This window comes from Salmo salar, chromosome 19, assembly GCF_965601325.2.
Source record: "Salmo salar chromosome 19, fSalSal1, whole genome shotgun sequence".
NCBI classification, from domain to species: Eukaryota; Metazoa; Chordata; class Actinopteri; order Salmoniformes; family Salmonidae; genus Salmo; species Salmo salar.
Window position 1 is genome coordinate 31831876 of NC_138309.1, and position 26181 is coordinate 31858056.

General features: G+C 44.6%; 2 protein-coding genes across 7 annotated transcripts in view; both read right to left on the bottom strand.

Annotated features, from left to right (window-relative positions):
* LOC106578660 (DNA topoisomerase 2-binding protein 1-A) overlaps window positions 1–9284 on the bottom strand; it is a 61851-nt gene extending 52567 nt beyond the window's left edge. For 2 of the 3 annotated variants that reach the window (XR_014381615.1, XM_045702211.2), the window contains exons 1-4: window positions 8919–9284; window positions 8511–8605; window positions 456–590; window positions 174–317 (exon numbers count right to left, since the gene is read on the bottom strand). Coding sequence is in view for 2 of the 3 variants with exons in the window: in XM_045702211.2 (XP_045558167.2) it covers window positions 174–317; window positions 456–590; window positions 8511–8585 (354 nt within the window). In the remaining variant the exon portion in view is untranslated. Of the gene's footprint in view, window positions 1–173; window positions 318–455; window positions 591–8510; window positions 8663–8918 lie in introns of those variants that run through there. The other variant, XM_082965703.1, reaches the window with a different exon arrangement.
* Window positions 9285–11255: 1971 nt separating this feature from the next.
* The window catches only part of LOC106578659 (dnaJ homolog subfamily C member 13), a 70172-nt gene continuing 55246 nt past the window's right edge, over window positions 11256–26181 (bottom strand). For 3 of the 4 annotated variants that reach the window (XM_082965699.1, XM_082965701.1, XM_082965700.1), the window contains 24 exons: window positions 25769–25969; window positions 25369–25570; window positions 25054–25169; window positions 24838–24916; window positions 23426–23561; window positions 22925–23109; window positions 22582–22656; window positions 22126–22245; window positions 21542–21934; window positions 21250–21363; window positions 20944–21060; window positions 16865–17042; window positions 16676–16767; window positions 16497–16596; window positions 16333–16407; window positions 15586–15698; window positions 15257–15426; window positions 15126–15168; window positions 14764–14937; window positions 14375–14554; window positions 13920–14060; window positions 13504–13647; window positions 13283–13382; window positions 11256–12425 (listed from right to left, as the gene is read on the bottom strand). In XM_082965699.1, coding sequence (XP_082821825.1) covers window positions 12328–12425; window positions 13283–13382; window positions 13504–13647; window positions 13920–14060; window positions 14375–14554; window positions 14764–14937; window positions 15126–15168; window positions 15257–15426; window positions 15586–15698; window positions 16333–16407; window positions 16497–16596; window positions 16676–16767; window positions 16865–17042; window positions 20944–21060; window positions 21250–21363; window positions 21542–21934; window positions 22126–22245; window positions 22582–22656; window positions 22925–23109; window positions 23426–23561; window positions 24838–24916; window positions 25054–25169; window positions 25369–25570; window positions 25769–25969 — 3346 coding nt within the window. In that variant the 3' untranslated portion in view covers window positions 11256–12327. Of the gene's footprint in view, window positions 12426–12930; window positions 13036–13282; window positions 13383–13503; window positions 13648–13919; window positions 14061–14374; window positions 14555–14763; window positions 14938–15125; window positions 15169–15256; window positions 15427–15585; window positions 15699–16332; window positions 16408–16496; window positions 16597–16675; window positions 16768–16864; window positions 17043–20943; window positions 21061–21249; window positions 21364–21541; window positions 21935–22125; window positions 22246–22581; window positions 22657–22924; window positions 23110–23425; window positions 23562–24837; window positions 24917–25053; window positions 25170–25368; window positions 25571–25768; window positions 25970–26181 lie in introns of all 4 variants that reach the window. The other variant, XM_082965702.1, reaches the window with a different exon arrangement.

The following is a 26181-nucleotide window of genomic DNA, read 5'->3' on the forward strand; positions in this document are numbered from 1 at the left end:
AACCTGGGCTTAAGAAGCACGACTCCGAGAGACTCACACTGCTCAGCATAAAATTACACTCTGGTTCTATTTTCAAGAGTTCCCCTGTAAGGCTGTTGATGTGGATCATTGGTATGAAAAACACTTGGCATCATTGTTGCCGAGTCGAGTAGAGTGGACAGCAATTGACTTACCCTAGCCTCCTTGTCCAGACCGGTGCAGGAGATGGTGATATCAGCCATGGCCATGTTGTAGACGGGTTGCTCTGCTTTGGGCACACAGCGCTGGTGCTGCAGGCAGAAGTGCACCACTAGTGGACTCACTACTCGACAGCCCAGCTACACAAAGAGACAAAGGGAGACCAACCAGTTTTCAGTACACTTCATTGCTGAATGCTGACAGTACTGTTAACATGTTGTGACTTATGAGGATTAAGTAGAAGCCAGGTTTGGGAATGTGTGCGTCTTGAGACAGACCTTTTTACAGTGGTGGAAGGCAGGTGTGGAGAAGCTACTGAAGACAAACAGAGACTTGTCATCATGGTCCAGCTGTAACGCCACCTCCTCATCAATGGTCTTCAAGTGCTTCTCTGACTGGAGCTCCATGATGGCCTGTTTCATAGTGAAGAGAAAGCTAATGCATTTCAATAAGGGATGGATCGAAATGTACATAATGCTGTTTCAATTTCAGTCAAGGGGAGGATTTAGTATTTTTTTTAAATCTCGTCCAGGGGAAGGTCATGTCATTTGTAATCGATGACATTTCAATATTTCTGTGTTTTAGAATGAGTTGCTAATTAGGCTATATAATCGATGTGTGTCTGAATCCGCCCCTCATCTCCGATTCTCCACTAAGCGCAATATCAAGTTTGCCTATAAGCTACTTAGTGTGGTCTCAATCAATAATCCATACCAGGGCTGACCCCAATTATTCCACTGGTTGATTGTTTGGTAGATAGGCTGTTGGTAGCCTGAGATTGTTTTTAGTCGAGCAGAAGCAAATATATACTGTAGCAGTCAAAAGTTTGGACACCTACTCATTCAACGGTTTTTCTTTACTTTTACTATTTTCTACATTGTAGAGTAATAGTGAAGACATCAAAACTATGAAATAACAATGGAATCATTTAGCAACCCCAAAAAAGTGTTAATTCCAAATATATTTGAGATTTTTCAAAGTAGACACCCTTTGCACGCTCGACATGCTCTCAACCAGCTTCATGAGGAACGCTTTTCCAACAGTCTTGAAGGAGTTCCCATATATGCTGAGCACTTGTTGGCAGCTTTTCCTTCACTCCGCGGACCAACTCATCCCAAACCATCTCAATTGGGTTGAGGTCAGGTGACTGTGGAGGCCAGGTCATCTGATGCAGCACTCCATCACTCTCCTTCTTGGTCAAATAGCCCTTACACAGCCTGGAGGTGTGTTTTGGGTCATTGTCCTGTTGAAAAACAAATGATAGTGGGACTAAGCGCAAATCAGATGGGATGGCGTATCGCTGCAGAATGCTGTGTTATCCATGCTGGTTAAGTGTGCCTTGAATTCGAAATAAATCACAGACAGTGTCACCAGCAAAGCACCCCCACACTATCACACCTCCTCCTCCTCCTCGTTTCTTCACGGTGGGAACCACACATGCGGAGATAATCCGTTCACCTACTGCCTCTCGCAAAGAAACAGCGGTTGGAAGCAAAAATTTCAAATTTGGACTCATCAGACCAAAGGACAGATTTCCAACGGTCTTATGTCCATTGCTCGTGTTTCTTGGCCCAAGCAAGTATCTTCTTATTGGTGTCCTTTAGTAGTGGTTTCCTTGCAGCAAATCGACCATGAAGGCCTGATCCACGCAGTCTTCTCTGAACAGTTGATGTTAAGATGTGTCTGTTACTTGAACTCTGTGAAGCATTTATTATGGCTGCAATATCTGAGGCTGGTAACTCTAATGAACTTATTCTTCGCAGCAGAGGCAACTCTGGGTCTTCCTATCCTGTGAGAGACAGTTTCATCATAGCGCTTGATGGTTATTGCAATTGCACTTGAAGAAACTTTCAAAGATCTTGACATTTTCCAGACTGATCTTCATGCCTTAAACCTTGTGTGGTGTTCGGGTCTGAGGGACCCATTTTCAATGTTTACTAAAAGAAATTATACAATTCATAATTTTTTCAACCTGAGACTCATTGGGCTTGACTCAATTTCTGTGAAGAAGAACACATTTTCAAATCAAATTTTATTTGTCACATACGCCGAATACAACAGGTGTAGACATTACAGTGAAATGCTTACTTACAAGCCCTTAACCAACAATGCAGTTAAGAAAAACGCCTACAAAAAATAAGAAATAAAAGTAACAAATAATTAAAGAGCAGAAGTAAAATAACAATACCGAGGCTATGTACTGGGGTACCGGTACAAGAGTCAATGTGCAGGGGCAACGGTTCGTCAAGGTAATTGAGGTAATATGTACATGCAGGTAGAGTTATTAAAAGTGACTATGCATTGATAAAAACAAAGTAGCAGCAGTGTAAATGGGGGGGGGGGGGGGGGGCAATGCAAATAGTCTGGGTAGACATTTGATTAGATGTTTAGGAGTCTTATGGCTCGGGATTAGAAACTGTTTAGAAGCTTCTTGGACCTAGACTTGGTGCTCCGGTACTGCTTGCCGTGCAGTAGCAGAGAGAACAGTCTATGACTAAGGTGGCCGGAGACTTATACAAATTTTTAAGGTATTCCTTCCACTGCCTGGTATAGAGGTCCTGGATGGCAGGAAGCTTGGCCCCAGTGATGTACTGGGCCGTACGCACTACCCTCTGTAGTGCCTTGCGGTCGGAGGCCGAGCAGTTGCCATACCAGGCAGTGATGCAACCCGTCAGGATGCTCTCGATGGTGTAGCTGTAGAACCTTTTGAGGATCTGAGGACCAATGCCAAATCTTTTCAGTCTCCTGAGGGGGAATAGATTTTGTCGTGCCTTCTTCACAACTGTCTTGGTGTGCTTGGACGGCCCGTGCTAAGGATCCACAATCATCTCCTTTGTCTTAAACACGTTGAGGGAGAGGTTGTTGTCCTTGCAACACGGTCAGGTTTCTGACCTCCCTATAGAATGTCTCGTCGTTGTCGGTGATCAGGCCTACCACGGTTGTGTAACCGGCAAACTTAATGATGGTGTTGGAGTCGTGCCTGGCCATGCAGTCATGGGTGAACAGGGAGTACAGGAGGGGACTGAGCACGCACCCCTGAGCGGCCCCCGTGTTCAGGATCAGCGTGGTGGATGTGTTGTTACCTACCCTTACAACCTGGGGGTGGCCCGTCAGGAAATCCAGGATCCAGTTGAAGAGGGAGGTGTTTAGTCCCAGGGTCCTTGGCTTAGTGATGAGCTTTGAGGGCACTACGATGTTGAACGCTGAGCTGTAGTCAAAGCACTCTCATATAGGTGTTCCTTTCGTCCAGGTGGGAAAGGGCAGTGTGGAGTGCAATAGAGATTGCATCATCTGTGGATCTGTAGGGCGGTATGCAAATTGGAGTAGGTCTAGGGTTTCTGGGATAATGGGTTTATGTGAGCCATGACCAGCCTTTCAAAGCACTTCATGGCTACAGACATGAGTGCTATGGGTCGGTAGTCATTTAGGCAGGTCAACTTAGTGTTCTTGCTTGAAACATGTTGGTATTACAAGCTCAGTCAGGGAGAGGTTGAAAATGTCAGTGAAAACACTTGCCAGTTGGTCAGCGCCTGCTCGGAGAACACGTCCTGGTAATCCGTCTGGCCCTGCAGCCTTGTGAATGTTGACCTGTTTAAAGGTCTTACTCGCATCGGCTGCGGAGAGCGTGATCACACAGTCGTCCCGAACAGCTGATGCTCTCATGCATGCTTCAGTGTTACTTGCCGCTCTACCCTTTAGCTCAGTGCGAATGTTGCCTGTAATCCATGGCTTCTGGTTGGGGTATGTGTCATCGGATGTCATTGAATGTCATCGGAAGAATCCCGGAACATGTTCCAGTCTGTGATAGCAAAACAGTCCTGTAGTTTAGCATCTGCTTCATCTGACCACTTTTTTATAGACCGAGTCACTGGTGCTTCCTGCTTTCATTTTTGCTTGTAAGCAGGAATCAGGAGGATAGAGTTGTGATCGGATTTACCAAATGGAGGGCGAGGGAGAGCTTTGTACGCGTCTCTGTGTGTGGAGTACAGGTGATCTAGAATTATTTTCCCTCTGGTTGCATATTTAACATGTTGATAGAGATTTGGTAGAACTGATTTAAGTTTCCCTGCATTAAAGTTTCCGGCCACTAGGAACGCCGCATCTGGGTGAGTGGTTTCCTGTTTGATTATTTCCTTATACAGCTGACTGAGTGCGGTCTTAGTGCCAGCATCTGTTTGTGGTGGTAAATAAACAGCAACGAAAAGTATAGCTGAGAACTCTCTAGGCAAGTAGTGTGGCCTGCAATTTATCACAATATACTCTACTTCAGGCGAGCAAAATCTAAAGACTTCCTTAGATTTCATGCACCAGCTGTTGTTTGCAAATATGCACAGACCCCCCCCCCCCCCAGTCTTACCGTAGTGTGCTGTTCTATCCTGCCGGTGCAGCATATATCACGCTAACTGAATATCCATGTTGTCATTCAGCCACGATTCCGTGAAGCATTGTAAAAAATTCTGTATTTCCCTACACTCTACCCCAGCCAGGTGCAAATCGGCGTTGTGCGCCGACGTGTCAAAGATGATGACGAATATCATAAGTAGCCAACGTAAGGTTCTTCTTTTGCAGCTGTAGCCAGTCACCAGCTTGTCTAAATTGTCTACCCCTCCTTTTGTGGCATTGTGATTTCTGATGTTCCTGGCCACAGATTCTCCCACCCCTATGCAGCGTACTTATGAGTACCACATTTTTACCTTTGGCACGTAGGACACTAGGGACGTGAACACAAACTTGGAGGAATTGTTAGGCATGTTTAGTGTATTCAACTGCTGAGGTGGGAGCTCTGGCTTGTTTTTCCGTACTGTTCCTACCGTCAGCTTCCTCTTGAGGAGCTCCTGTCCCAGCTTGTGCGAAGTAAAAAATGTTATTGCATGTGGTGTTGTGGCCACGGAGTGCCTGTGTCACGTCCAGGACAACTCGCATCCCTTGGTTCTTCTCAGGGGCTCCTCCATCTGGCTTCCCTGTATACACTTGCAAGTTCCAAGCACATGATGAAGCAGTATCACAGGCATCCCAGATCTTGATTCCATATTTTGCGGGATTAGACGGTATGTACTGCCTGAAGGTGCAGCGGGCCCTAAATGGCATAAGCTGCTCATCAACAGTAACGTTGGGCCCAGGGTTGTAAAACGGGGTAGGCGGTCCACCCACTTGACACACACCGACCTGATTGCAGCGAGAGGCTGCTGCCCTATATACAGTGGTTCGTCCTTTAAAAGTTGCAGAATTCTATGGCGCTTTATTTAAGTGCCAACCACTGGTACCATTAATGCTAGTTAGCGCTAGTTTGACCACCAGAGGGCATCTTTGAGAAGCATTTGATAGCCTTCAATAGTGGCTGTACTAGAGAAGGTAAAACCTTTTTTGTAAGAACATAGTATATGGGACTGATTAAGAAATGTTGCTTAATTAATATTATGGTGTTTCTATTCCAAGAAAAACAAAAAACCCTCTGAGTTTCCGTTAGGATGGAACGGAAAATATGGCGCTGTACAACGTGACGGTCGGGAGTACATTGTACATTATAGTCATTTAGTGAACGCTCTTATCCAGAGCGACTTACAGTAGTGAATGCATACATTTCATACATTTTTTTTTTCTTCTTCCCCCCGTACTGGCCCCCCGTGGGAATCGAACCCACAACCCTGGCGTTGCAAACACCATTGCAAACACCATGCTCTACCAACTGAGCCACAGGGAGTATGCTACACTACTTGGCTATTTAGCTAAAGAATCCCTGTGTCGTGCGGGCACGCGGGAGACCGGGGTTCAATTCCCCGACGGGGAGGAAGGAGTAGGCTGTCCTTGTAAATAAGAATTTGCTCTTAACCGACTTGCCTAGTTAAATAAAGGTTACACTAAGAGCATAACACTTCTACACCCTAATTGTAGTCTAACCAATATCCAAACAGAGATTCAGTGAAAATAAAAATCTCTATGATTTATCAAGACCAGTCTCCATGCTTTTGTCTCAGAGCAGCGCAAAATGGTGCTAAAATAGTTGTAGGCTTTTGCTTCAAATGCTATTGCTTCTAACTTCAATATGCTCTTTAAATAAATAAGACCTACACCACTTTAACAGCACATTACTCAACACTAGTGAGACTCATGTCGCCTACAGTATATCGAAAAATATGACTTTACTTTCAGTCAATAATTACATATAGAGGATTGGAGGTTTCTAAATTAAAAACCAAAAGCCGCCTCATGGGTGTCCCGGTGGCGGCCGGCACGGGTATCGAACCTGCATCTGTAGCAAAGCATTTTGCACTGCGGTAGAAACCATCCACTCCGGAGCCCCATCCACAAAGTATCAAAATACAGAGAGTTGTTGGCAAAGGTATATTGTCCTGATAGGTCAGGATAACCAAAACATGTATTTATTAAAGACTATCTGAAAGAATATTGGTACTTATTTATTTTGATCCAAAGCCATGAATGAGTGAGTCACCCAGCTTATGTAGGTGCCGGGCTATATGACTGTGCCATCAACTTGATAATATATAACGATATTTTGGCGGTTATTTCGTTTTCAAAAAAACAAAAGTGAGCGATTGTAATCTGAATAAAGGCCCAAATAATATTTGTAGAGGCCAAGATATTTATTTTAGTTTTTAGAGGGAGAGAAACACTGGGCCAATTGTGCGCTGCCCTATGGGACTCCCAATCACGGGCGGATGTGATACATGGGAAAGGTGTGACTAATGCATATGGGGATATCATTGTTTTGTTTCTTTGACATTGAGAGACTGAGCAGCAGCAACCTTCTGTTGGTGAGGAGACAAAAAAAATTGACTTTGCTTGGGAAGTAATCTAATTCTGACACTTTCAATTTGGCCTGGGTCCTGAGATCTGGCATGGGTCCTGAGGCATGGGTTCTGAGATCCTCAAAAGGTTCTACAGCTGCAACATCGAGAGCATCCTGACCAGTTGCATCACTGCCTGGTACGGAAATTGCTCGGCCTCTGACCGCAAGGCACTGCAGAGGGCCCAATACATCACTGGGGCAAAGCTGCCTGCCATCCAGGACCTCTACACCAGGCGGTGTCAGAGGAAGGCCCTAAAAATTGTCAAAGACCCCAGTCATAGACGGTTCTCTCTACTACCGCATGACAAGCAGTACCGGAGTGCCAAGTCTAGGACAAAAAGGCTTCTCAACAGTTTTTAACCCTAAGCCATAAGACTTCTGGACTATTTGCATTGTGTGCCCCCCCAACCCCTCTTTTACGCTGCTGCTACTCTCTGTTTATGTTATATGCATAGTCACTTTAACCATACATCCATGTACATACTACCTCAATTGGCCCGACCAACCAGTGCTCTGTATGTAGCCTTACAACTCTTATTTTCAAATGTCTTTTTACTGTTGTTTTATTTCTTTACTTACCCACACACACACCTTTTTTTTTTGCACTATTGATTAGAGCCTGTAAGTAAGCATTTCCCTGTAAGGTCTACACCTGTTGTATTCGGCGCACGTGACAAATAAACTTTGATTTGATTCAATTGATTAACCTATTCACTTTCTGTACAAGGGAAACACTTGTGACCTTCTCTCCTTGGGTTAAGCCATGGAAGAAGAGTAGCCAGCAGTTAAAGCTTAAAATGTTCTGCGTCGTTAGGCCTACTGGGGTGGAAAGGTAGGCCTAACTTTTGAAAGAACCATGCTCAGATTCCTAATGATGTCTCAGATGTAATTATTTTCAAACAGGGACAGTTTCATTGCAAACAAGACACACTGATTTGGCATTGGAGAAATATATTAAGATGAACACATAGAGTAGGCCTCTCTCTCTCTCTGTCCATTCTTAGCCTGTAATTTCAGTACTTTGAAAAAGTTTCTGCTAATATGTAAAATGACGTAGAATTGCATTAAATATTTATAAAGGCTATTTTTTCTTGGCCCTGCAAATAATATGGATAGAATCATGCAATAACTTTCCTATAAAGAAGACCTTTCCACCCCTACTCTTGTCCATGGTGGTCTACGAACCCACAACCTTCTGGCCCGCAGCCCTGTGCAATATCAAAATTCCTGCATTGCCATGTAGCCTAATGCTTACAGGACAAAGAACAGTTTATAAAACTGCGTATCTAAGGCTCTGGTCTGCCCAAGAAGTGAGGGTAAATGGTAGACATGTTCTCTGCTATCCACTTTATGTTTGAATTATTTTGGGTGTAGGGGAGGGCCGTTCACTCCCTGACACAGCTAGACAGACAAGATTCAAGAAGCATGATCACTCACTGTAACGTTACTGTCAAATGTTAGTGGTTAGCCTAGTCATGGACACTACAGTAAGTGTCACTAGCACTATAATAAACATGAAACTCACCTCATAGGCCTTGACAGCAAGGTCCGTCTTTCGTCCATTGACGTCTACAAACTTAACGATGTCTTTCTTCTCCATCTCCTTTTGACATGATACACCTGCAATGTGACAGAAGTGTAACCGCTAGCTATATGGATTTAGGAATAGTCATATGGCTAGCAGGCTCTTCAATAGCTAACGTTAGCTACAGAGAATATAACTAGATGCCATGAGTGTTGACATATTGTTAGTTAGCTTATTTTGCTGTCAGTGACTATGGCGTTAGCTACAACATATTTAGCTACAGTAGGTAGCTAACTGATAAATCACGATAGCATTGACAGTCACTTTCTGCTCTGAGAACGTGCAAAGCTGTGCTCAAAACGTCTGGGAAGGGGGGGGGGGACAGTTCAGCTTAACCACTGTGCTTACCTTGTTAGAAGACCTCCAACATTCGCTTATTCCTTTAGCCAGCAAATAAATAGTTTAGCTAGCTAGCGCGCGTTAGTTAGTTATCTGGAACTAACAAACAGGAGTAAAAGTCATCGAGCTCGCGACCCAAATGGAGTGTGTCAGACTTTAATTACGAACTTGTCATTCACAGAGGTTGATGAACATCACAATAAGATGTGTAAAACCCGAACAAACACATTGTTATCGTAATGAACAGGTAATTTGTCTCGATCACAGTGTACAACAAATCCGAAAATGCAACAGTTCAGTCATCTTGAAGTTAGAAAGTCGCTAGCTGTTGCTTGGTTGTTATTCGCGCGAGGAAATCGTAATAAGATGTAGAAGGGAGATTTTGGGGGTCCTAAGAAAAGTCGATATGAATGTGCGTCGCCTGCTCGTAGGAATGGAAATATACTGCTCAAAAAAATAAATGGAACACATAAACAACACATCCTATATCTGAATGAAAGAAATAATCTTATTAAATACTTTTTTCTTTACATAGTTGAATGTGCTGACAACAAAATCACACAAAAATAATCAATGGAAATCCAATTTATCAACCCATGGAGGTCTGGATTTGGAGTCACACTCAAAATTAAAGTGGAAAACCACACTACAGGCTGATCCAACTTTGATGTAATGTCCTTAAAACAAGTCAAAATGAGGCTCAGTAGTGTGTGTGGCCTCCACGTGCCTGTATGACCTCCCTACAACGCCTGGGCATGCTCCTGATGAGGTGGCTGATGGTCTCCTGAGGGATCTCCTCCCAGACCTGGACTAAAGCATCAGCCAACTCCTGGACAGTCTGTGGTGCAACGTGTCGTTGGTAGATGGAGCGAGACATGATGTCCCAGATGTGCTCAATTGGATTCAGGTCTGGGGAACGGGCGGGCCAGTCCATAGCATCAATGCCTTCCTCTTGCAGGAACTGCTGACACATTCCAGCCACATGAGGTCTAGCATTGTCTTGCATTAGGAGGAACCCAGGTCCAACCGCACCAGCATATGGTCTCACAAGGGGTCTGAGGATCTCATCTCGGTACCTAATGGCAGTCAGGCTACCTCTGGCGAGCACATGGAGGGCTGTGCGGCCCCCCAAAGAAATGCCACCCCACACCATGACTGACCCACCGCCAAACCGGTCATGCTGGAGGATGTTGCAGGCAGCAGAACGTTCTCCATGGCGTCTCCAGACTCTGTCACGTCTGTCACATGTGCTCAGTGTGAACCTGCTTTCATCTGTGAAGAGCACAGGGCGCCAGTGGCGAATTTGCCAATCTTGGTGTTCTCTGGCAAATGCCAAACGTCCTGCACGGTGTTGGGCTGTAAGCACAACCCCCACCTGTGGACGTCGGGCCCTCATACCACCCTCATGGAGTCGGTTTCTGACCGTTTGAGCAGACACATGCACATTTGTGGCCTGCTGGAGGTCATTTTGCAGGGCTCTGGCAGTGCTTCTCCTGCTCCTCCTTGCACAAAGGCGGAGGTAGCGGTCCTGCTGCTGGGTTGTTGCCCTCCTACGGCCTCCTCCACGTCTCCTGATGTACTGGCCTGTCTCCTGGTAGTGCCTCCATGCTCTGGACACTACGCTGACAGACACAGCAATCCTTCTTGCCACAGCTCGCATTGATGTGCCATCCTGGATGAGCTGCACTACCTGAGCCACTTGTGTGAGTTGTAGACTCAGTCTCATGCTACCACTAGAGTGAAAGCACCGCCAGCATTCAAAAGTGACCAAAACATCAGCCAGGAAGCATAGGAACTGAGAAGTGGTCTGTGGTCCCCACCTGCAGAACCACTCCTTTATTGGGGGTGTCTTGCTAATTGCCTATAATTTCCACCTGTTGTCTATTCCATTTGCACAACAGCATGTGAAATTTGTCAATCATTGTTGCTTCCTAAGTGGACAGTTTGATTTCACAGAAGTGTGACTGACTTGGAGTTACATTGTGTTGTTTAAGTGTTCCCTTTATTTTTTTGAGCAGTGTACATTCAAAACCAACACGATTTTCCACTTATTTCATCGTTTTGTCTTCACTACTACTCTACAATGTAGAAAATAGTGAAAATAAAGAAAAACAGTTGAATGAGTAGGTGTGTCCAAACTTTGGACTGGTACTGTATGTGTATTTGAGCCCAAGATTCTGGACCTTTATGGCACAAAGGTTTGCTTGCTTTGTCAACGTATGTACTGTTGCTATGCCCCACTCTGGTATAAAGTTTGACATTTCTCTTATTGTACTGTACTTTATATTGTCATTCACTCTTCAGTTTAATTGGCAATAGACACACATTCTAATGAAAAGAACAACATTGTGGGTTCCCTTTTATTCTTAAAATCTTATGTACAAGTGCAACTGTTTTATTTATGTACATTCAATATAGAAAGCTTATATACGTCATAATACATCGAACATTTCCCAATTGTACTAGTCTTTCACAGATGTATAATCAAAGTCAGTTTCTTTCCAAATGTCTTAGCAGAAGCTCATTTCAGTTGGTAAAGGCCGTTATTTACCTATAAATATTCGAGTGCTTTTTGCATTCTGGGGAAGGAAAATGTCGAATTTTTTTTTCTCAGCAGCGGCAGAAAGGACAACCTTAAAATAGATAGTGAGCAGAGCAAAGTATGGATCAAGATCACCATGGTGAGGGTAAGACAGACAACGAACGCACACTCATGGTGAGGGTAAGAGACAACGAACACACACGTACGGCCACTTCAAACGGGGCAGTCTTAATTCACCATAGTTCTGTGAGTTCCTTTTTACAATAATTTTTTCAACACGACACTAAAACAACATTATACATTTTGGAAAATGTTTTCGATGCATGACTGGATGCCTCCTGTAAACAGGTGAGTGGAGATTAAAGTTAATCTTTTTTCAGTCAGTGACCACATGTCCAGGCCAGATAGAGTACCGTCCTTCAGGACTGGGGTGTGTGAAGATGTGTGAGACCAGGCATGATGGAGGAAAGGAAGAAGAGAATGGAGTGTGAGACATCCAAATTTACAAAGACTGAAGATCTGTCTTTTACTCTACAAAAATTAAAGTAAAAAATATATTCATACAAAAGTAAACTATTTGTTGTCTCATTGGAAGAAACAAAGGAGCACAAAAACAAAAATCGAAGGTTGACGACAAGTTTTATAATTTGTTTTAAGACGGTTTTACGAAGACAGTGCTGTTTGGAGGGGGCGGGGGAAGGAGAGTGACATTTTGAAGGTGTGGCGACGACAGACATTTTGGGGACAGTCTGTGATTGCCCCTCTCCTTCCTCCCTCTTTTGTGGAGCTGAGCAGTCTCTGAGCTGCAGCCTTGGAGCCGCAGATCAGTCTGGAGGGCTGAGCACTTCTCTCTCAGTCCGCCTGTCAGTCAGTCTTTCAGCCTGAGTCTCCAATGTCATTGTCCACAGGGGGCGGAACGCTGGGCAGCACTGTGGAGCCAGTTCCTGCTGTAAGGTAGCCCGCGACTCCTGGACCTGAAGGAGACAGCCACACAGAAAGAGACAGGGGATGAGAGACTGAGAAATGCTCAAGACTGACCACTGGAATTGAATGCACAAGATGAGTGGTAAGGACTGAGGTCAACACTAGATTATCTGTTGAAAGTGTTACATTGTGTGGTTATGTTACAGGGCTGGCGGTGTGAGAGGTGGTAGTGAAGATGGCATGGAGGTATATGAGTATATGAACTATTGCTACTTAGAGCGTCAGCAAGCATATTGCCACTGACTTTATTAGGGCCACTGTTGTCTTTATTAGGGCCACTTGACTTATCAAGGGCTTCCCCATCACTGGTTCAAAGGATTCACTCATTGACTTGTGCTACAGTGATCCAGCCATTGTGTTTTTCCAATCCATGTCCGAAGATGAGATGAGTTGGGGAAAGTGGAAATGGAAAAACTGAGCAGTGGCACAAGATGGAGGGTCACAGGAAAAGGAGTGGAGGTGGAAGTAGGGTGGGGGAGCAAGGACAAAGTCTACCTGCAGTCAGAGCAAAGAGAGGAGTGCTGGGAGGGCCATGCATAGAAAACTACAGCCCGGTCCGCAGGGGGCTGCTGGCCGCCATGAGAGAGGGAGTGGACACACCTGAGGAAGAAGGAAACGTGGAGGAGGAGAAAGGGAAAGAACAGGAGGAAGAGAGGAGAACAGAGAGGAAAAGTAGGGAGGAGGGTATAAGGCTGAGAGGCACTAAGCGAGGAGTCAGCAGCCACAAAGTGCTCACTGGAAGCATAGTAGAACGAAAGGATTCAGATTGGGCTTGTACAATGCCCCCTCTAAATGTACCTTCTTTGTAGCGCTTAATATGCTGTGTGTGTCTGGATTACATTCCCACCTGTGATGTACCCTGCGGTCTGGGACTCGGAGATGAACAGGTCGTGTTTCTGATCTTTGAAGGCACTCCACACAGTGGACCGATTCAGGATTTCATTCACCTGCAACACAGGACCCCTCAGACTGATAGAAGTGTACAGTAACATAGCAGTGAGGATAGGATAAGATCAACTTATCCAATATATTGTTGATATATTGATTGACATAGTTGTGGTGTCTAACCTGTTCTCCATAGTGCAGACTGCGTGTCATAGACTTGAGAGCCTTGACGATCTGAGCCTTGGTGGCCGAGGGATTGGCTAAGGTCTCCAGCCCAATTCCTTCCAGTAGCCGCAGGAGGTACGGCACCAACTCCACTCGGAGGGCCTGTGTGTGCATGTAGGAACCCATAAAAACACTCAAATGACATGAAATAAGAAGTAAAAAAGGGTAGAACATAAGCACACCCTGTGTTTTTCGCTAAGGAATTAACAGGGAAAAAAATTAGAAAATGTAACTGTGTTAACCTCAAATGGTACCCTAATCCCTATATAGTGCACTACTTCTGATCAGAGAACTATGGGCCCTGGCCAAACGTAGTGCACTGCATAGAGAATAGTGTCATTTGGGACTCTACAAATGATAGAGAGATGAGCTACCTGAGACACGAGGTCTGTCTGCTCTCTCTGGAACATGCGGTTGAGCGCCTCACAGGCCAGTCCTGCCATGTCCGCCCTCATCTTCATCCCACTCATCAGAGGACCGATGGTCTCCAGAGAAGCCATAGAGCGGACACATTGCTGCGCGTGCACATACACGTGTACACAAACAGACACACAAAAACACAGCATTAGACTTGCTATACACTAAGTGTGACAAAAATAAATATAAAACAGATTTAGTGTACATGGGAAGATTGTTGACCTCATTCCAATCAAATCAAGACTATTGTAGACTCTATATGTAGTTAAAGTTGGCTTGGTCGTAGTTATACAGCTACATTAATACATCAGCCAATCATAGCTTGCTAAACTAGCTTATGGTCGATCTGGTCACCGTCTGTCATATAGAATATCATCCCATGTTGTGGAAAGCCACCATAGACTGATCTCACCTCATTATCTGAGAGCACGTGGATGAGGCGGATAGAGCTCTTGGGCACGGCGTTGTTCTTGTGGGTCAGTGCTGCCAGGATGCGGTGCAGGTGTCCCAGGGGAGGGACCTGATCACACAGCTGTGTCTGGGTGCTGAACAAACACACCGCCGCTGTGGTAACTGTCTCCAGGGCCTCACCCTGTTGGAAATGAGCAGCGATGGTTAGAAATTGAGATGTTTGCGTACAAGCATAGAAGTGGATATTCTGTAAAGGGTCTTTTATGAGATGACAATAGATATTTTCCTGCTCAGTTACAGGAAATATGTGTGTGTGAGAAATGTGCTTTAATTCACTCAGTGAGATAATCTCACGGTAGCAAGGATATGAACGTGTGTGTGTGTCCTCACATTGGGATTGTTAGTCTCAAACAGCTCAGTAATGGTCTCCAGGAGGGACACTAGAAACTCCCGGGGTTTGCGAAGCACCCAGCCTGGCTGAGCGATGAAGATACGCAGGAAGACTCCGCCCACCGCCAGCTCACCCTGCCCGGCCCCATACGCCACCGTGAACTCCTCTGGCAGCTGCAAACACAGTTAACATTGTATTATTAACACACCATGTAATTACTGTTGTTCACACTGATTCCTTTGGGCATTTATCAGGTCACCTTATTCACTGTTTACTACACAGCGAAAAGTATTAGAAGCAAATAAGATATCCATCACATTTACATGAATTTGGCTCCATTTATTGATTTGAATGAACTTACTCTCCAGCTAACATCAGGATTATCCTTTTGCTGCTTAAAGTGCCTGCAGAGTAAAAGGGAGAAAAACATGAGACAAAAGATACAAATCACATGGTCAATAAGAGAGAAGCCCAGAAAGAAAGTTTGCGTACTCGAGCATCATCTCCCGGACGGTGGTGGAGACGGTCTCCCGAGAGCCGTCGTTCCAGATGAGCTCGGGGTTCTCATGTGTCCCCTCGAAGATGTGCACCGCCGCCTCTGCGTTGTCCCGCATAGCGTCCATGAACACGCCGGGCAGGAAACGCATCAGGATCAGACGCACCTGAGAGGGGGAGAGGGATAAGGATGAGGGAGAAAGAAAACAGGGCCCTAGCCAAAAGTAGTGCAATATATGGTGAATAAGGTGCCAAGTAGTGCCAAGTATTCTCTATAGAGTGATCGCCCTCTTCCTATGGCAAGCCACACAAGGATACTGACTGACCTTTGGCCCAACCAGCTTGTCTGAGGTCATCTTGGAGAAGAGCTCGGCCGTCTGGGAGCGCACCTGGGGGTGGGTGGAGTTACAGAAGAGGTCCAGTAGGTAGATCAACACACCTGGAGGAAGAGGGAGGGAGGGCAGAGTTTGACATAAAAAAATAAAAAAATCTGTCCTACTTGTCCAAAGGACAGGTGGCTAAAAAAGTGAATCTCTTTCCTGGGATGACAGCCGGAGACAGCGTTTTCCACCACCATCATGGAAGAATAGTGTTGCATTCCTCCAACAGATTTCCAGAGACTTGTGCTGCTTTTAGACTAACACCAGTGTTACACTAGTATATACACCCTTAAACAAATGCTGACAGTGATGACTTTTAAAGTGCAGAATCAACAACCTCTGCATAACCAAAACAGTTGCTTTGTGAGAAGGTGTTACAGTTCACAGTTAGCCATTGTTATGTAAATGAGAGCTGAAAAGTACCAGTGGCCTGGCTTTGGCCACTGGTAAGAGCTTGGCCCAGTGAGAGACAGGTGCCAGCCCGCATAGATGTAAACAGAACAGTTTGAGCCTTTTGGGTAAAAAAAAAAATGGCGTAAATCCTGTATGGAAATGTGCCATTGTCGAATCCAAGGCGCATTGAAGCTGTTCTGGTGGACCAACGCCCTAATAAGACACTTTATGCTGGTGATTCCTTTATTTTGGCAGTTACTATAATACTGTATATTCAAGAACAATCTGCATAATACTGACCCTTAGCCATAGCTTCTTTGACTATCTTGGTGTTGGAGGTCAAGGCGTACAAGGTTTCCAGTACAAGCTGCCGGCCTGAAAGGAATACATAAAATCAGACAGGTTTTGAATAGTGTATATCGTAGAAAGGAGTAGTAGATGAAGTCGGTGTTCTGTGGTCTTACTGGAAGGCAAGGAGTGCAGCAGCACCAGTAGGTTGGACAGCACCAGGGACTCAGCGATGTTGGCCACACATTCCTGGTTGGAGGTGACCGTGTTCACAACCTTGGGGAGAAAAACAAAGAGTGTGTGTGTGTGTGTGTGTGAGTGAGCGAGAATTTGAGTCGAGAGAGCGTCACTGTACCTCCAAAGCTATCTGCTGCACCTTCCCAGCCCCGTGAACCCGTAACAAGGAGAAGAGCAGCTTGAAATTGCCGATGCACTCGGTCTCCGAACCTGAGGTCAACACAGGTCACAGAGCACACGTTCAGGTAATGAAAAAAGCAAAGCATTTTTTTAAAAGAATAAGTGGTGGTTGTATATTATACAGTACCTGGGTTGTTCTTAATGACGTTGCGCAAGGCCTCCAGGGCCATCTCAGCCCAGTGGAGCCTCTCTGCGTGCTGCTGGGACTCCACCTTGTTGCTCTGGGACATGGCCAGCAGGGTGGTGAGGTACTGGGCCTGGGAGCCCACATAGTCCAGCAGGCTGGCCGCAAATGCCTTGGGGTACTGGACCATAATCAACAGGGAGACATTGTTATAGACTAATAACAAGGCCTATAACATCTGATCTGACGTTTAAACTAAATATTTGGATGGTTATAGCCATAGAAATACATCAAATTACTAGTGTTCTATTTAATTATATGGTTGTAGCTAAATACATACAGTACCAGTCAAAGGTTTGGACAGACCTACTCATTCCAGGGTTTTTCTTTACTTTTACTATTTTCTACATTGTAGAATAATAGTAAAGAAATCAAAACTATGAAATAGCACATACTGTATGGAATCATGTAGTAACCAAAAAAAGTGTGAAACAAATTATATATTTGAGATTATTCAAATGAGTCACCCTTTGCCTTGATGATAGCTTTGCACACTCTTGGCACACTCTTGGCATTCTCTCAGCCAGCTTCATGAATTATTCACCAGGAATGCATTTCAATTAACAGGTGTGCCTTGCTAAAAGTTAACTTGTGGAATTTATTTCCTTCTTAACCTGTTTGGGATAGGGGGCAGTATTTTCACGGCCAGTTTAAAAAAAAATTACCCGATTTAAACTAGTTACTACTCTTGCCCAGAAACAAGAATATGCATATTATTAGTAGATTTGGATAGAAAACACTCTAAAGTTTCTGAAACTGTTTGAATGGTGTCTATGAGTATAACAGAACTCATATGGCAGGCAAAAACCTGAGAAGATTCCAAGCAGGAAGTGGCCTGTGAGAATTTGTAGTTCTTTCTAGTCCCTTTCGAAACTACAGTATCTGTGGGGTTACATAGCACTTTCTAAGGCTTCCATTGGCTCTCTAAAGCCTTCAGAAAGCGGATTGAGGCGTCTTCTGTCTCTGGGCAGAGTATAGAATCTCAGTTTGTCAGTGGTCTGCCTGGTGACAAAGAGATTGGATATGCGCGTTCAAGCGACCATGCTGTTTTTTCTTTTCCTCTTTGAATGAATACACCATTGTCCGGTTGGAATATTATCGCTATTTTACGAGAAAAATACCATAAAAATTGATTTTAAACAGCGTTTGGCATGCTTCTAAGTATGGTAAAGGAACATTTTGAATTTTTTTGTCTCGAAATGCGCTCGTGCGTTACCCTTTGGATAGTGACCTGAACGCACTAACAAAACGGAGGTATTTGGACACAACTATGGATTATTTGTAACAAAAACCACATTTCTTGTGGAAGTAGCAGTCCTGGGAGTGCATTCTGACGAAGATCAGCAAAGGTAATACAATTTTTCAAATAGTAATTCTGAGTTTAGTGAGCCCCAAACTTGGCGGGTGTCAAAATAGCTAGCCGTGATGGCTGAGCAATGTACTCAGAATATTGCAACGTGCTTTCGCCGAAAAGCTAATTTAAAATCTGACATAGCGATTGCATAAAGGAGTTCTGTATCTATAATTCTTAAAATAATTGTTATGTATTTTGTCAACGTTTATGAGTCATTTAGTAAATTCACCGGACGTTTTGGGTGGGAATGCATGTTCTGAACATCACATGCCAATGTAAAAAGCTGTTTTTGGATATAAATATGAACTTGATTGAACAAAACATGCATGTATTGTATAACATAATGTCCTAGGAGTGTCATCTGATGAAGATCAAAGGTTAGTCCTTCATTTAGCTGTGTTTTGGGTGTTTGTGACATATATGCTTGCTTGGAAAATGGCTGTGTGATTGTTTTTGGCTATGTACTCTAACATAATCTAATGTTTTGCTTTCGCTGTAAAGCCTTTTTGAAATCGTACAATGTGGTTAGATTAACGAGAGTCTTGTCTTTAAAATGGTGTAAAATAGTCGTATGTTTGAAAAATTGAAATTATTGCATTTTTGAGGTTTTTGTATTTCGCGCCACGTTCTTCCATTGGATATTGGCGAGGCGTTCCGCTAGGTTTTAATGCGTTTGAGCCAATCAGTTGTGTTGTGACAAGGTAGGTGTGGTATAATGAAGATAGGGCTATTTGGTAAAAGACCAAGTCCATATTATGGCAAGAACAGCTCAAATAAGGAAAGAGAAACAACAGTCCATCATTACTTTAAGACATGAAGGTCAGTCAATACGGAAAATGTCAAGAACTTTGGAAGTTTCTTCAAGTGCAGTCGCAAAAACCATCAAGCGCTATGATGAAACTGGCTCTCATGAGGACCACCACAGGAAAGGAAGACCCAGAGTTACCTCTGCTTCAGAGGATAAGTTCATTAGTGTTACCAGCCTCAGAAATTGCAGCCCAAATAAATGCTTCAGAGTTCAAGTAACACACATCTCAACGTTCAGAGGAGACTGTGAATCAGGCCTTCATGGTCGAATTGCTGCAAAGAAACCACTACTAAACAACACCAATAAGAAGAGGAGACTTGCTTGGGCCAAGAAACACAAGCAATGGACATTAGTCCGGTGGAAATCTGTCCTTTGGTCTGTTGAGTCCAAATTTGAGATTTGAGGTTGCAACCGCCGTGTCTTTGTGACACAGAATAGGTGAACAGATGATCTCCGCATGAGTAGTTCCCACAGTGAAGCATTGAGGAGGTGGCGTGATGTGGGGGTGCTTTGCTGATTACACTACACTGTCTGTGATTTATTTAGGCACACTTAACCAGCATGGCTACCACAGCATTCTGCAGCGATACGCCATCCCATCTGGTTTGATTTTAGTGGGACTATCATTTGTTTTTCAACAGGACAATGACGCAACACACCTCCCGGCTGTGTAAGGGCTATTTGACCAAGAAGGAGAGTGATGGTGCTCCATCAGATGACCTTCCCTCCACAATCACCCAACATCAACCCAATTGAGATGGTTTGGGATGAGTTGGACCGCAGAGTGAAGGAAAAGCAGCCAACAAGTGATCAGCATATGTGGGAACTCCTTCAAGACTGTTGGAAAAGCATTCCAGGTGAAGCTGGTTGAGAGAATGCCAAGAATGTGCAAAGCTGTCAAATGGTGGCTACTGTGGAAGGACCACCAGAGGGCAGGCTGCTCCCACAGACAGTAGCCCAGCCCGTCATGTGAGTCAAGGTGATCAGAGGCAATTAAGCACAGCTGACGGTACTAATGAGCTATTATCTTTACCCTACAAGAGCGAAGAGGGAAACGGCAGAGGGGGGAGAAGAAAAAAAAAAAGAAAAAAAAAGAGCATTTGCTTCTACAAAGGAGAGGACGTACCTTTTGGAAGGGAGAAGGGGACACACCACCTCTAGGGAATGGTCACCACGGATCCGGACAACCACCCAAAGGGGGCTCTCCACAGACGGATCGTGAAGGCGGTGACACACCCGTGATTTATGTTATAGTTTAAAGATACTCTCACCTTGTGTTCCTTGTTCTTGTGAAGAAGATGTGTTTTCCTTGGGATATCATCCTTGATTGTGTTGGAGTGTTTGAGAAGGAAAAATACCTCAATAGAGAACTTTGTAAAATTAAGAAAACCTGCTCCTGACTCGTTCATTCCACCTTTCCGCTTTAGAGCAACCGCCAAGTACTTGGTCCGCTCACACTACTTTTGAAGAATCTCAAATATAAAATACATTTTGATTTGTTTAACACTTTTTTGGTTACTACATGATTCCATATGTGTTATTTCATAGTTTTGATGTCTTCTTCAACAGTATTTCTACAATGTAGAAAATAAAAAGTAAGAAAAACCCTTGAATGAGGAGGTGTGTCTAAACTTTTGACTGGTACTGTATGCATTACCAGATAATTACCTGCAGGTTTTCAGATATTACTGTGAGCTGCGTGAAGCAAATGGATTACCGTGACTGTGTGCTACTTAATGACATGATTACTTAATGGCATGACAATGACTACAATGTAGTTAATACCAATTTGATTGAACAATGGTTGACAGTGGCGAGTATGGGGCTTGGTCTGACAGTAAACTGAGTGTTGGGGCTCACCTCCAGAGGATAGGCAGGCTGCTCGTTGTAGACGCGGACAAAGACCTCGCCCACGATAAGCTCTTTACCATGGTCACTGAACACAAACTCTGAGCCAAAGCTCTTATCGTTATCCCCCTAAGACAGAGACACATTTCTATACACAGGCCTAATAATACATTTTTACAGTGATCATAACACAGATGTCCATTGCAGCATCCCAAATGGACCCTATAGACCCGGGTCAAAAGTAGGGCACTATACAGGGAATAAGGTGCCATTTGGGACGTAGCCACATTCTAGAGCCAGTCCAAGTGCTTTGCTCACACTCCTGATGTTGGCCTCCTGCTGGGCCTCTAGGAACTCCAGAAGCTCGGCCCGGGTCCCGTTGTTCCAGATCAGGTAAGGGTTCTCTGAGTTGCTGTTCAGCAGCTTCAATACCTAGTATCACACACAGGGGAAAAGACAAGGAACAGCTGCTTGAGTGAGTGTGTGTGTGCGAACATGAAGTGTGGCATATCAGAGTATATCCTCAAGAGTGTTTTAACTAGTGGGTCTATGAGTATGTGTAATTGTGTCTAATCTACATATGCCTTTCACCTTTTCCAATATCACTCACCTCTGCCGGTGCCCCCGACCCTAACCTCCTCGATATATACGGTGTGAGCATGGCCGCCAGGCTCTTACGAATTGTAGGGTTCTCCGGGGGTTTCCCCTCCACCCCGTTAGTCTCCACTACACCTCCCTCTCCAGGGGGTGGGGATGTCAGGGCGTAGCCCCCCAGACGACTGAGGGCCACCAGGCTGAGCTTGGCCAGGCTGTTGGCCACCTCCTGCTGGTTGGTGTCCTGGCTGGTGGCCACGCCGCTCTCCTCCAGCGTGTAGTCGTAGTTGAACAGGTGCACCAGGAGGTGCCAGAGCACACCAGCATGGTACAGGTGCGTCTGCAGGAAGTAGTCCACGGCGAAGGAGCTGACGCACTGCACGGCCAGTGCCGCTGTCCGCTGGAGACCCTGAGAGAGAGAGAGTAAGAGGATAAGAGATGATTGCTATCAATTGAAGGTATGTGCTCACATTTAAAATGCCACTTTTTGGAAGTATAAGTTGGGTGTCCTTTCTGCATTGGATGACAGAGTGGTATCTCATTAGTATATCCAGAGCCAGAGATATAAGGTGTTGTTACATGATTAAGTAGAGGTCTCACCTTCCCATAGTAGAGCATGTGACACAGATCCCTGATGATGTTGGGCAGCTCGATGATCTTCTCCCGGCACTCCTCAAACTGAGCCGCTACACTGTAGCACTTACACACCTGGCCACACACCTAGGCACAGACGAAATAACACAGCCCATTAACGACACTGAACAGTAACACTCATTTCCAGCCTGACATGTATGGGTTAGAATACAGTGATAGTGTGACAGAGGGATGTTTGTGAATCTGGTGTATTGTTGAATATATATATTTTTTTTAATGTGATTTTACACTTTATTCAGACAGTATGGAAATTAGAGGGGGAGACAGGCAAGTGGGATAAAGAATAGAAAGGGTAGACACAAGGCTTGAATCCTTGTCTCCGGTGGGGGAGTCGTATATAAGACATGTGCCAGGGAGTGTTACCACTCCACCACGGCCTGACACTGTATCTGGTGGTCTTACTTGAACAGCCATGTCATCAGATTTGCTGGAAGCGGTTAAAACAGCGACACACCGGGATAGGGCGTCCAACAGAATCTGGTGGAAAAGGGGGGGGGATATTTTTGGGGGACTATGTTATACACCACAAAAGTATGAATGTAAGAATGTGGATCAGAAAAGGTCAAGATTGTTGCAATATCTGAATTGTATTTATTAGCGCACAGTGTTTCAAAACGTAGCAAAATGTTTTGCTATGGAAAATAAAAAACTAACATTTCTTATTGGACACCTCCCTGTTATAGTCATTTACTTCCATTGAATATGACCCTGATATGTTAACAGCCAGTAGTGTTGTTAGTTTTACCTCAATGCCGCTTTCTCTGCGTAGTTCCTCAGCGTTGAGGGCAGAGCAGTTGACCGTGTGGAAGGCCAGCTCGATTGCAGCTGGGAGCAGAGGGGAGGTCTTGGAGAACAGCTGCTCGTCACCCGTCTCCATGGTGATGGTCTTGATGAGCATTGGGTAGCCGGCGTACTTGTAAGGTTCCAGTTCTGTCGACAAGAGGATAACAAGAGCTTGCCTTAAAGGGATAGTTCACCCAATTTACAAAACAACATATTGGTTTATTTGGCCTGTAAGCAGTCTATGGACAAGGTAAGATAGCAATCCATCCTTTGGTTTTATTTACATGGCCACTGTCTCCAAATGCTAACCTTTTAGCATTTGCGTCCAAATACAAATGCAAGTTAATATGCCCTGACATTATAATTGTTGGCCGTTTTTATGTCCAATTCACCTTAATAACAACAAAAAAATACAATACTACAGACAATTCAGAATAGTGCAGAGAGTATTAGAATGTCAGACCTTGTTTGTGTCTGTTGAAGAGGATGCTCTGGGCTTTGAGGATGAGGATGATGTTCTCAGGGTCGGGGCCATCAATAATGCGGCCCGACTTGGTGCACAGGAACTCATAGGCCTTGTTCACCTTCTCAAACATGTCCTGAACACACAAAGAGACACATCCATGAACACATACAACTCTGAACAATGAAAGTAATGCTCCAAGAAAGGAGGGGAAAACCACTCAAACTCTGATGATAATAGCTATGTCCCAAATGGCATCCTAATCCCTATATCAGCGGTCACTTTGAGTCAAAATGGACGCCGAGATCCACCGCTCAGATAAAAACATGACTTAAGCTTATGCAACATTAACCAATTAAAAACTGTTCTGTAGCAATGAGCTTTGTGCAGTAGGCTATAGGCCCAATACATTATCACCGTATTTTGGCTATGCTTGTATTGCCCTACATTGTTGTTATTCTTAGACCTTTTAAAATTAGATTTCAAAACTTGTGGTATATGATCAAACTGGTAATAGAACAGTTGTTGTATTACTTGTAAGGCACAGCCGAGTGGGCCTAATTTCAAATAAATTGCTTTACTCAATGTCCCTCCGCTCTCCCGCCACTGAGACTGACCAAAAAGGGGACACCGTCTTCCAGCTGATGGGGAAACTCAAGTCACACCGCATTATTTCTGCCTCATGCACAAATTCATGTTGTGACTGCTATGACCACAGAAAGCGAAACTTCCCTCCATATTAAAAAAGACCCAAGTCGCTAACATGAATAATGCAAGCCTATCGATACACTCATTCGCTTCAGTGCTGGTTGTAGCGCGAGTAGGCAGCAGCACATTTTATGGCTAATAAAAGTGTTGAATAAAGTGTCGACGGTGCAGAGTAAAAACATAAACATGAACTCACTCATAGAAACAGCTGCTCTTTACAGTATTTGTTGACAGGCTCTGTCTACTTTTTAAATCTCACAGTATCAACTTTGCTATGCGCTCGAGGAAGCTTCAGACACGGTAATCTGAGCTATTCGATTGGCCAGCTGTAGGCTTACAGGTGCACTTGATTTTCTGTCCGGGCATAACGGGAAGGTGGAGTTTGTAGCTTCAGACACATTAAATGGTTCAAAATGGGAAAAAGTGCACCTACCGCCAACAGCGTGAGACGAATAACAAAAAATAGGAATATGAGGCTTTATCGTTATTTTACAGAAATGTTTGGGGACCGACTAGGATGGTTGAAGATCGACCAGTCACACAACACAGAAGGCCCAATAATATAGGGTCATGTTCATTAGGTAATTCGATGGAAAACATTTAAAAAACACATTTCAAGTTTTGTTTGTGACCACTGCCCTATGTAGTGCACTACATAGGGAATAGGGTGCCATCTGGGAAGCAGCAATGGTGAGGTAACATACCCTGCCCTCTGGGTTCTTGTCCGGATGGTACTTCTGCGCCAGTCTGAAGTAGGCCTTCCTGATTTTACTCTCCTCATGCCTGTGGAAAAAAAATTGTATAACAATCAGAAAATCAAAAATATTCCATCTACAGAGTACCAATAGACATCGTGTAGAGGAGAGATGACAGAGGGAAGGAAGAAGCGTATTTTTCTTCATATATGAACGGCCACTTACTGTCCCTGACCCTTGGGCAGGATGAGGACTTCGTAGGCATCATCTACAGACATGGAGGGAGGCTTCTTCTCCACCTCCCTCTTCCAGGCCTCCAGGGCATCCTTCAGCAGCTTCACCTGAAGGGGGCAGAACACAATAGAGAACAATGATGATAGCACTATTAGGGTCTCCATCCCTTTCATATTCACTTTTTAGTATAGGTGCTGCAGTCGGAAGCGCTTCCAAAACACACTTTAATTTGTCACATCAGCCTTGACAAGCCCATTCTACCATCATATAGTTGCATGCACACACGCACAGTTAACATATACATACAGGCTCTCGGATGGGCCAGTTCGGGAAGCGGTTGTCGTCACACAGGTGCCGGAGGTAGTAGATATTGCAGAAGAGCTCGTTGTCCAGCTGGGGGAAGCTGACCACAGGGATGGGGCAGTACTGGTAGAGGGCCCGCGTGTTGCTATACAGCCGTGGGCTGAAATCGGCCAGGTGGGCCGCAATCTTCTCTATCATCATCCGCCTGGGAGGGGGGGACGAGGCAGATGTGTAGACGACCAATATAGAGAGAGAGAGAAAGTCTTGGTCCAAAAACATTCCTTCAAAACCCATCTGGTCCTTCAAAGCCGGTAAAAAGAAATCATTGGGGATAGCGCCTGAGATTTGAATTCAGACTGGGCAAAAGACAGTCAAAGGACAATAACAGCAAGCTTGCGTCTACCTCATCTCGCTGCTCCAGATGGCCTCTGGCGTGTCAAACTCTCCAAGGAAGATCTCGGAAAAGCGTTCTGGCTCGTAGTTTTCCAGGTAACACACCATGGCCTCGGGCAGGACCGGCCCCAGAACACTGCGCTGCACGATGTCTGTACCTTTGGCCTCTTCTGACTTGAAGGCCTGCTTCAGGTGAGTGTACTTCAGGAACCTAAAGGAAACCACAAGACGTAACTTAGGCCAACAGAAAAATCATTAAAACACATGGATGGAAATATAAATAAATAAATATCACACACACACACACACACACACACACACACACACACAGAGTTGAAGTCGGAAGTTTACATACACTTATGTTGGAGTCATTAAAACTAGTTTTTCAACCACTGCACAAATTTCTTGTTAACAAACTATAGT